The following is a 10,936-nucleotide window of genomic DNA, read 5'->3' on the forward strand; positions in this document are numbered from 1 at the left end:
GGCACGATGTCACCCGGGGAAGCCAGCAGAGATGGGGCGCATGGGGCACGGTACGGTGACGGAAAGTGACTAAAGCAACACGGTGAATTATTGAAAGCTGATCCAGTGGCAGAGAGGGAGCTGCTGACGGGCTGGCCTTGGAAGGCGTTTTACCCAACAAACTCACTAGCGCCCTTGCCGCGGGCACGGCACGGGGAGAGAGGTCCCGGCAGGGCAGAGGGCGCAGCAGCCCCGGCGCGCTCCCACAGCACCGCGCAGGGGCCGAGCCCAAGATGGCCGGGAGCGCCGCCCCGGGGCGGTGGGAGCTCAGCGCGGGGGGCGGCGCGGCCCGGCGGGGGCAGAGCTCCCTCCGCCCGCCCCTCCGCTCCCGCCCCGCCCGGCGCTGCCCCGCGGCTCCGCCGGCTCCGAGCGGCCACAGCGGCGGCGGCGGCGGCATCGGGTGAGTGGCGGCGGGCGGGAGCGGGTCGGGGACAGCCGTCCGTCCGTTCTTTCTTCCTTCCTCTCCTCCCTCCAGCCCGGGGAGCCGTCCCTCCTTCCCTGCGCTGCGGGGGCAGAGGCTCTGCCCGGGCAGTGGGTGCGGCTGCCGCTCGCCCGGGCGGGGCCCGCTTCCCGGTGCTCCCTGCGCAGGCGGCGGCGGGAGTCGGATCCCGCCGGGGTGTGGGAAGGGAGCTGCGCTCTGCCGCCCAGCGCGGTCCTGCCGAGGAGCCATCAGCGCCTGCAAGGGGACAGGTCGGCGCGGTGGGTGACAGATGTGTGGGGGTGTGTGCGTCTGCTCGCAGCGCTTCGGCGCGTTTCCACCAAATAAGGAGAAGTTTAGTTTCCGTACCACGTACTGCCTTGCAGCAGTGTATTGGCATCAGAAATTAAATTAGAGTCTAATAGTTGGTGTGCACCTTTGACAGTTCCTGTGCTGAGTATCTACAGTATAAGGCAAGTAATTAAGTTTTAAAATACCGAGCATCCCAACTCCTTGCTCAGCCATGCTTCTCTGATCTCAAAAGTCTTGCCTAATAATGTAGAATTTAACTTTTTTCATTCTAGATATTGCAGTTTATATTGATGGTGTACATGTATGAAAATAATTAGAAATTAACGTGAATTTAAAGAGCTGAAGGTAAAAAAGAGCCTTTAAAATGAGAAGAACGTCTTCAAAGAGGAGCTAATTATACCATTGTCATGACCAATATCAGAACTGGCAGTCTGACAAATAGTGAGAGTGTAAGCTTTCTAATAGATGGGTCATATTTTCCTTGCTGACTTGATCTATTTAGTGCCGACTCAAGCAAAATCCAGAAGTTTGTAGGATTCACCTAGGGCAGTTGCAGCTGCGCAGCCTTGCTGCCTTGCCCTAGGTAGTGGTGGTCCATTTCCAATGTCACCTGTCAGTCTGCTGCTGTTACTGTGCACTAGTGATGAACCTGTGGTTTGGTTGGGGCTTTGCATGAAACCCGTGCTGATAATTAACCTTGCTCAATTTTGCATGTTAAAAAGAAAAATTTTTTGCATGTGAATTTTGGGTCTTAAAATCAGACTCTGTTGCAATGGGTATTTTGCCTCTTGGATGAATCATAAGGGTTCAGGAAGTGGAACTGTGTTGCTCTTACCTATTTTAATTCAGTAAGAAAGGAGGGGAAGCTTTTCTCTTAGGAAGAGTTTGTGATGCATTCAGATGCTTATTTTTTAACTCCACTTACATACTAGTGCAGAAATCCTGGTTTCTTGAACAACAGAGTGGGTTTCAGTGCTCACTGAACCCCTTTTAGCTAGCTCAGCTCCAGAAGCTCTCAGTGGCTTTTGTTCCAGGCTGCATTGTTGGCACCCGTGGAAGCTGCATTTGATGGTTTGCTTTGTCTGTGGTGCCTAGTTTCTTGTGCCTACCTTAATCCCGGTTTTTGCTTGAGGAGTTCAATGTCTAATGGTTTCATTGTGTTGATGCTGCTTTGCACAGCATAGGTCATAAAACACCGTTCAGGTGTCTGTAGTTGTTAACCTTGGACACTATAGATAGATAGTGTTTTGTGTGACTGCAGTGTTGCCATATGCTGGGCTGCCTAAGGCTAAGCTGTTGCAAGGCATTGGTGTACATTGGTGCAAATTGCTGTGTTTCAGGGCAAAGGGGTGCCCAGGACATGTTTGGAATTATTAGTAGATTTTCAGGATCACTATGAAAGGCAAAAACGTTAACTGCCTCAGGTCACTTGCATAGTTTGGATCAGTTCTGCTCTCAGGAGCTGCTGTCCTTACGGACACCATGTGTGTCTGTAACCAGCAGGATGCCTGCAGTATCTTCCCAGCACATGTAGAAAGCTGTGGTGTGGTTTAAGAAACCAAATCTACCACGTATCCCAGAGAGAAATTCAAAGGCAGATGTTCCATTTTAATTGAGGCCGTTGATGGAAAGTTGCCCCTGAACACCTGTGATGTTAAGGAGTTGCTCTGATTCTGTGGCAGCTTAAGCTCATTCTTTAAAACAAACAACCCTCCTTTTCCTTGACCTTCCCACATCTTTCATATTTTGAGATTGGCTCCTTATATTTGTGTATAGAATGTAACAAGATTGTAACTTCTGTTCTCTTCCCTTCAAATGTGAAGGTGCAGAGGCTCTTTATCTGTTCAAGACTAAAATTCTAGATTATCCTGTAGTCGTGTGTCTCCAGGCTCCTGGGATTTATGAAGTGTTGTGACATCCCTAAAGAACTGAGAACACGGCAGAACAGTGCAAAAGATTTACAGGATTCCTAATAACTTTGTAAAAATTTATTTTACTTTTAGACCACAATGAACGTGGAACATGAAATTAGCCTCTTAGTGGAGGAGATTCGGCGGCTGGGAACCAAAAGTAAGTATTGTAATGTCTCGGTACAGATGTAGTCATGTTATATCAAGCTATGAACTTGGCAAATTTAAATAAGCAGGCTCAGGTAACCTGAAAACCTACATATGCACTTAATGTTGAACTGTACAGTACCACCTATGTCCCATCCTTTAAAGTAGTTCTGTTATAAAGTTAAACATTTAAGCCTCTGCAGCAGAGAGGATGTGCACCTGAAGTCCTGCTCTCTGAATCCTGAATCAGCTGCAAGATTTACCTTTTCAATACTTGCTACAGTCACCACAGAAGAAAGTTGCACCTCCTCCTTCCACCTCCTTCCTTGGTAACTTCTCTACTTCAGAATTCATGCGTTTCAATTCTGCTGATGATTGTATTATTTGGAAGAAGTTGGTCTGTATGCCTAAAACTAATCCAGGAGTTGTACGTGTAGTTCCAAACTTCCTTAAATTTGCTTAGAAGGTACCTTTTTTCTTAAGATTGTTTTTCATTGCTAAAACTCCTTTCTTTACAAATATTTATGCAGTTTGTGGTTGTGCTACCTGCTCCTGTATGTCAGTTCTGGTGCCATTTGTTCAGTTCCACTTGTTTTTCAAAACCTAAATGGATATGTACGTCTTGCATTTTGTATGACTGCATCTGCTTTTTAGGAATAGCACAACTTAAAAATACATTTTTAAATTGTTGCTTTGTGTGAAAATTCACATTGCAGCCTTTTCAATGTGAACCTCAAATACTAATGAGTGAAAAAATTGTGAAAAAAATATTTTCATGTATGGTTTAGATTTAGGTTGGAGGAGCAGGGAGTTGGACTTGATCCTTAGGGGTCTCCTCCAATTTGAGATGTTCTAGGATTCTAGGATTTTAATTATTTAAAACTATTTTCCTCCAAACACTGTGAAGAAGTTCAATAGCCTGTGTTTGTCATAGGTTTCAGGAAGTCATCAATAAAAGTAAACATAGCAGATATGTGGTCCTCGATATGAGTCTCCGGAAGGAAAGGCAAAGTTAGATTAGGCAGGAGTTCTGCCTACTGTTATTCATCAGCATGAATATGGTAATGGGACCATAATATGGTCCCAGATAAATTGGGAAACAGAGTGGGGTTTACTTTCAATGTTCTGTATGTAACCTTATTTCCCCAGTACTCTCCTAACTTGAAGGAAATCTACACTATGTCTTTTATTTAGATGCTGATGGACAAGTGAGTGTGAAATTTGGTGTGCTGTTTGCTGATGAAAAGTGTGCCAACCTCTTTGAAGCCTTGGTGGGAACGCTTAAGGCGGCAAAACGACGGAAGATTGTCACCTACCAAGGAGAGCTGCTTTTACAAGGTGTTCACGACAATGTGGATATCATGCTGCTGCAGGACTGATGCAGTGTTTCAGCTATGCATTAATGGAATTGTTTGAAACAGTGATTTGCCACATCCTCTTAATAAGGCTGATCATTCTAAGGCATTTTAATGTATTTTGTATAGCTTTATAGTCAAAAGAAAACTGTCCTATTTTGGAAAACATTCCCTTTTGTAAGTCTTCCTAAAATGGTACTGTATGTGAGTAATGTAAAAGATGCCAGATCTTTTTCTCTCTTTTTTTTTTTTATTTTTTGTTTTTAAATCTCAGGTAATTCTCTCAAATGTCTGGTGGTTATTTTCAACATCTGAAGAAGAGGACTGGTTATTTAATGTTTACAAATGAAAATGTGCCATGAAAGTATGAAATAAAAGCACATACTTAAATTTGTGTTACTCTTACTGCTTTGGTTTCTCTTTTTATTTGCAATCTGAAATGAAAGCAAACTGAATTCCTGCAAGGAGCGTATTTCTGAACAGCTGGACTGTTCAGAAAACAGGACAGTGAGAAATAATTTTGCAGCGTGATTCAATAGAATGACTGCCCTTCGGATTGACCAGACTCTGCACAAAAAGGCATGAATGTTGAATGTACTTCATTCATCTGTAGCAGTGTCATATGCTTTCATTTTCTCATCTTCTAGACTTGTGAAGGAAGTGGGTGAGGAGCTCCCTGAATGCTCTCATGCAGAGTTAACCGGAAGTTAGTACAGCAGCTTCAGGTTGTGATTCTTTTTCTCACAGAAGTCCTACTTTCTCTGTAAGTAGGAGTGAAAGTGGGAGGGCAGGGGAAGAAAAAAGCCCTTTTGATTGTTTTCTAGCTTACTGCCAATTCTTTTCATCAGGTAAAAGTGCACCCTCCAGTAGGGAGAAAGAGTTGCTGCATGAGGAAGGCAGCTGTGGGTAAGCAAAACTGCTTCCTGCTCTGTGCTTATGCTCCACAGCTGTAGCTCTTAAAGTTGCAGGATGAGTGAATTTCCCTTAGCAGACTTTTACAAGTGCAAAATGCTTGAAAAGCATCTCCTCATTTCCAGATCCAGCAAATGTGTGCATGGTTATGGAATCTGTACAAAGCTGTGTAGTTCCAGCTGCTACCCCTTTCATCTTGTTTTGCTCTGCTTTGTGCAACAGGAAAACAACTTAGATCCTGTGTGCAAACAGATCTGGGCTGCCTCTGCCTGTGCTGGCCCCAGAATCTGGAGAGCAGGGAAGTGATATGCAGAGAAACTTGAGCTGTCTGGGTCCAAGCCAGCTGGACTGGAGGAGCAGAGCAGAAGCTCAGCACAGCTCATTGGCCCCAGTGCTCTGTCACTCTGGTGCAGCACTTCTGCTTCCAGACCTGAGCTGGCGAGTGCCTCCACCCCTGTGCTCCACAGTGCTCCATCCCTGTTGCCAGATAACCACAGATGTTTTTGCTTCTGCTTCTATTTCGCTGCAAGCCTGAGTCTGGTTTGTCTGGATTCACAGAACAGCCGGAGTATGCTGACAGATACCAAGTGCTTTGTGATTCTATGGATGCCAGTTTTGGTACTGAGGGCACCAACCTACCCCAGCCAGGAAGTAGTTCTCGGTACAAGCTCTTGACAGCTCCTTAAGTACTGAAGGGCTCAGCCGTGAAAATTTAGTAAAAACAAAACAACCAAACCAGTAAATATAAGGCTCAGTGCTGAGTTGGAGCCGAGACAGGACTAGGAAGAGACCTTTATGTCTCTCTTATTTTAGATTTATCTTAACAATACTAATAAAAGTGCTCAGGGCTTCTGGGAACACCATGTAGAAAGAGACAGAGAAACTTGGAATTAAAATAAATCTGTAACAATCAGAGGAGAATGTGGCTTGTGTACTGCCTGGGGCAGTTGAGTTTCATTTTCTCTCTGCTTCTGAAAGCAGGAGAGGAACAACAGGAACAAGGATGTATATCCAAGGATTTGCACCCAGTACAAAGTTTAATCCAGTATCTACTGGCCTCAGAATTGTGTAGGGTTTTCACTTAAGGTTATATATACAAGCACTGTTGACTTTCTAATTTTTTTTTTTTTAGAGATATTTTTCAGAGTATATAAATACTAACATTTCTTCCCATGCATAGGACCACACATCTGTTGAGGAAATAATTACCACAGCAAATGGCCTGGACATGAGATGTAGTTCCTGGACCACTTGACACAATAAGAGAAAGCTGGGGGAAGGAAATACCTATTTCTATAAACAGTAGTACAATCAGTGCTCCTCTGCAATGGGTTCATGATCTTGCCAGCTGTGGGTCGAAAGGAAGTTTGCAGGTCAGCCAGGAGCACCAGCCATTCCAAAATAGAAAGTAATTCTGACTATGGGGAAGTATGAAGAATCAGAGATTTTTGACAACAGCATAAGAGCTATCAGTAAGGCTGTTACCTGCCTGCGATAATGCCGGGAAATTACCAAAAGTCTAGCTTGACTAATTCAGTCTCCATCTTCATAAGATCTGAGAGCATGGTGGAACCTTGAAGAGAGGTTAGATGAGCTTCAGGCAAATCTAGCTAATACAATTTGTCACCAGTGCATGGCTTCAGGTGGGACTGTTAGAGTAGCTAAGGGAGTGGAGTGTGTGCACTCACACTCACTCCTCTCAGCTGTTTCCGTACAAAATCCAGTGACTGGAGATAAACGTGCTTTTCAAAGGAGTTTTAACTAAGCTGTGAAGGTGCTGAGGTGCAGGTCTGCATAACCTCTTGTGGTGGGTGGTGACATCTTAAACTTTGCAGCTATTTCTCTTGTGAGCATAGTATTTTGGGGTTTTTTTTTCTGGGAGCATGAGCAAAGTAAGGGTTGAAATACATGCAATACTGTCATTTATGTGCCTCTCACATTGGAATGAATTTTGAAAATTCATGTTGTGTTTTTCTCATTCCTCATGTCCCCTCCAAAGCTTTGCTGGAGATATTCTTTCTGCTCCAAGGGATTTCTCTTGACAGCAATGTCACTTTTGCCATTCACACCTGTGTAAAGCTCTGCCATGAAAAAAACCACTTAAAGGAAAGAACAAGAGGAAGAGAAGCAGGAAGTTCTTACATACTGAAAACTTCTTATATTGCCACTGATACTTAGAGGGTTTTTTTTAATTACTTGGATGTTCTAGAAATAGGCTGAGATTCTCCTCTGCTCCAGCAGCACAAAATATAAGTATGTTTAAACAGTTGCAGAGCTTTTGGTAAGATGACACCACATGAAGCAATTATTGTCACAGGACTGGCCTTATGTCTCCATACCAAAACACTAACCCTTAAATGATACCTTTGTATCATCTCCACCTAGTATAAAAAACAGTTCTAAAAGTTTGTTCCACAGTCTGCAGCATAATTTATGTTCAGCATTACTTGAAAATCCTTTGTCTGCTAACTCTATGATGGGAATCATGCTTTCAAGAACTTAAAAAAAGCCCAGCCTGTTTCTTTTGAAAATGGGCAAAGTCAGTAATTTTGCAAAATTCATGTGATCTGCCTTTTCTCCCAGCAGCAAAACCCATACCAGCTTAGATCTCTTAACAATTTGATTTTCAAGGCAAGATATCTTCAGTATTTTGAACTGAAATGGCATTCTCAAAGAAAATCAAGAGCAGGTTGAAGAGCTGCTCCAGTGCAATGATTTCCAGGAATCTGTGTGGCCCATATTTCCAGGTACCTCTGGTTTTACAATAAGTTGAATGGGTTATTTGAGGTTAAGTGCTTGACAGTGTTTCTAGAAAGCAGTGTTTTTAACACCTAGTTACATAAACTGCTTAATGTAAAATTATTCTAATAAAGTTTTCCTGAGGGTGGCAGTTCAGTTTAGTTCTGCCACTCTGAGTACAGCTTTAGCCACAAAAGCACTGCAGTGCGTATTTAAGCAGCCAAAGCCAGTCTGCTGGCACGTATTTTGAATAACACACCAGAAGCAGCATTATCTTCTGGCGTAGCCTAGATGTCATTGCAGATTATGCTCATCTCTGCAAAAGCACCTGAGTGACTCAAATATCAGCCTGGTAACCTAGAGAGGGAGTAATTTGACCTACAAACGCTCTCCTGCATCTTGTCAGATCAGATCCAGATCAAAACTTCTTTCAGAGAAATGCTCAGAGTCAGAGCTGAGCATTTTCCAGTACAGCATTTTCACAAATATAGCAGCATTATGTCCATGACCTTGCTCCTTTTTGGAGCTCCTTCCTGCACAGCCACTAAAAGCTGAGTGACACTGAGGGTTTTGCTGCCACCTTGCCATGTTTGAAGCTGTTCTCCAGAGAGGCCAATAGTGTGTACCATGTAATTGTATATGCATACTATGCGTACTTACTGCTACAACAGGTACTCAAAACCTGACTATTTTTTCTCAGTGGGAAAACACTCAGTAAAATGACAATTACGTTTGAATGGGAATATAGTAATCTGAATTTCCTGGTCTTTGCTAAGTCTGGTAAATGCCACAGAAGATTATATTAGTAAAATTGATCATCTGTATCTGCAGAATTAGGTCTTTTGTGAAGTTTTGGTAATAGAGGACATATTACTGCCAGGTCTTTATTAGTCAAGAGGCCTTGGTCCATCTCTGCAGCTAATGTTCTAAAAAAGCTTCCTTTAGAAAATTTTATTTTGGAGCACAGCATGATTTTCTTGGAAATCTGCTTTCAGTTTTCTTAGGGAAAAAAAAAGAAAATCAACAGCAGTTGAAGATGCTCACCACCATTCATCAGGACTTCAGCACTATGTAGCAGTTCACACTGAAGTCAAGATACAAACATGGAAATAACTGTGTTGCAGGTAACTTCAGTGGCATTGGAATATTTAAATTCTCGTATGTGACATCTTCAAGGTACCCTGGTAGCTCCAAGTCCACAGACACCTAAGGTTTGACCGGAAAACTTTGCTGGGAACCTAAAATCATGCAAACCTTCCTATACCCAGAGGCACTGCCACCTTGTCTCCATTGAACACCAAAGTGCCTGTCTCAGACATATGACCACAGGGAATCAAGACACACATGCCCGAAGTCCTCCAGGATATGTGCTGGCAAGCAGGGACACTGAGTAGTCCTTAGCTTTATACAAAAATGTCTGTAATTTTCTCCTTAAGCACCCACTAAGACACCTTTCATTATTCTGATGAATGGTTCTGGCCTGAAGGGGGTGGGAGCATCAGCAGTGGGTGGGTGGAGGTTGCTGCCAGGCCCCTGCATGGCACGTGGTGTGCCAAAAAACATGTCAGCAGGTGAAAAGAAATTGCTGTGTAGAAAGCTGTGCCTCAGGCTCCTTGGGAAGCTGGTCTGTGCTTCTGTGTCAAGCAACATCGAGGTTGAACGGCTTGCTCAGAGCCAAGAGTGGGATTCCCTAACCCGTGTCTTTGTGTTGTGGAAAACAATGCCCTTCTGTGTGCTTACATTTGCATTGTGTTCTACTCAAGCACACCCAGCCAGCTGGTCCGATAGCAGGGAACTGCTGTAGTGGGACTTCTCAGAATTGTTTTCTTCTCTATGAACACTTTTGGCAGTTTATAAAGTCATGGAATACTTCAGGTTGGAAGGCACCCATTAGCTTGTAGCACACATCAGCTTGGTTCCCTCTCAGACACCTTGCATAGCGAGAAAAAGAGCTCCCAATCATGCTTGGGACCCCATACATGGATGTGCACCATAATATGGGTCTTGAGAGATTTGTTGACATTACTGAACACATCTTGTCTTAAAAGTATAACCATATGTGGCCCAGAAAATGGAGGGTTAAAACATGGCAATACCACAGTCCCACTGCCTGTACTGAGTTTAGGCCTGTACACAACGTGCTTCCCCTACATTTTTAAAGCAGCCAAAGACAGCAGGGTTTGCATTTGGATGTAAAAGTCAAACCTTCCTCTCTGCGGTCTGCAGCCCGCGCAGTGGCAGGATGTTGTGGTGGGTGACAGCCAGGGGTGAAACACTTCTGCAGAAAAGAAAACAAAACCAGCTCATGTCAGCAGGAGCAAGAGGGAGTAAACGGTATAAACAGTGCAAACTAAATGATACTGCAAGTTCTTGCTTTATGGCAATCCAGACTACTTGTGATCATGCAAGCACATATTTTAAATTGCTATGTTTTGAACAAAAAAAGAAACATCTCTAAAACTGTCTAGAAAACTCAAAACTCCTGACTTGAGCTGTTCCTTGCAAGTTGCATGTGTTGCTGTCAAGTCTCATGACACTCTCCTTTAAATTAAAGAAACAAAACTAATCATCTTTGCATTGTTAGTTACAGATGATGGCAATAATCTTGGCCAGTTAATGGTGTCTTGAGGGTAAAATACAGACAGTTGGCATTTTATCTATTTATAATGATTTTTTAAATGGCAGCGCCATCCCTTCACTCCCACTCTGCCTCTCCCACACACACTCAGTGAGTCAGGCTGCAAGAATATCAAGAGGCTGATGCAAAAATTATATTTTGGAAAGTTCTTTTTTAAAGAATGCTTGAAGTGCTTTTTCTTTGCCTTCCTTACTTTTGTGGTCATATTTCCAAGCTGCTGTCTGCAGTACAAGAGTAATGTTTTCACTAAATCTAAAATCTTGAGGGTATTGTATGGCTAAGGTGGGGCAACAGAAGAAATAATTTTTTTATATATCAAATTTCTAGGAATGCTTTCTGTATTTTATAGAATCTTTATTTTTGCAAACATCTAGAAGTCAATGGGGCAGTTCACATGAGATCAAGCCATGTATTAGGCTGTGGCTATGAATGCAAAGAAGCAATCAGTGTGAAAATCATGAGTTAT

The 10,936-nt window shown here is 43.3% G+C and overlaps 1 protein-coding gene across 2 annotated transcripts; it reads left to right on the forward strand.

Annotated features, from left to right (window-relative positions):
* The first annotated feature begins 348 nt into the window (after positions 1-348).
* On the forward strand, positions 349-4,571 carry ABRACL (ABRA C-terminal like). Of its 2 annotated transcripts, XM_082302442.1 has the most exons (4): positions 349-439; positions 2,773-2,839; positions 4,021-4,164; positions 4,456-4,571. In XM_082302442.1, the coding sequence occupies exons 2-4, from the start codon at positions 2,779-2,781 to the stop codon at positions 4,494-4,496; spliced, it is 246 nt and encodes an 81-aa protein (XP_082158568.1). In that variant the 5' UTR covers positions 349-439; positions 2,773-2,778; the 3' UTR covers positions 4,497-4,571. The 2 variants fall into 2 exon arrangements, with proteins under 2 accessions (XP_082158568.1, XP_082158567.1); XM_082302441.1 differs by having other exon boundaries at positions 4,021-4,571.
* Positions 4,572-10,936: the final 6,365 nt, after the last annotated feature.

Source organism: Coloeus monedula (assembly GCF_965178545.1).
Source record: "Coloeus monedula genome assembly, chromosome: 2".
Lineage (NCBI taxonomy): Eukaryota > Metazoa > Chordata > Aves > Passeriformes > Corvidae > Coloeus > Coloeus monedula.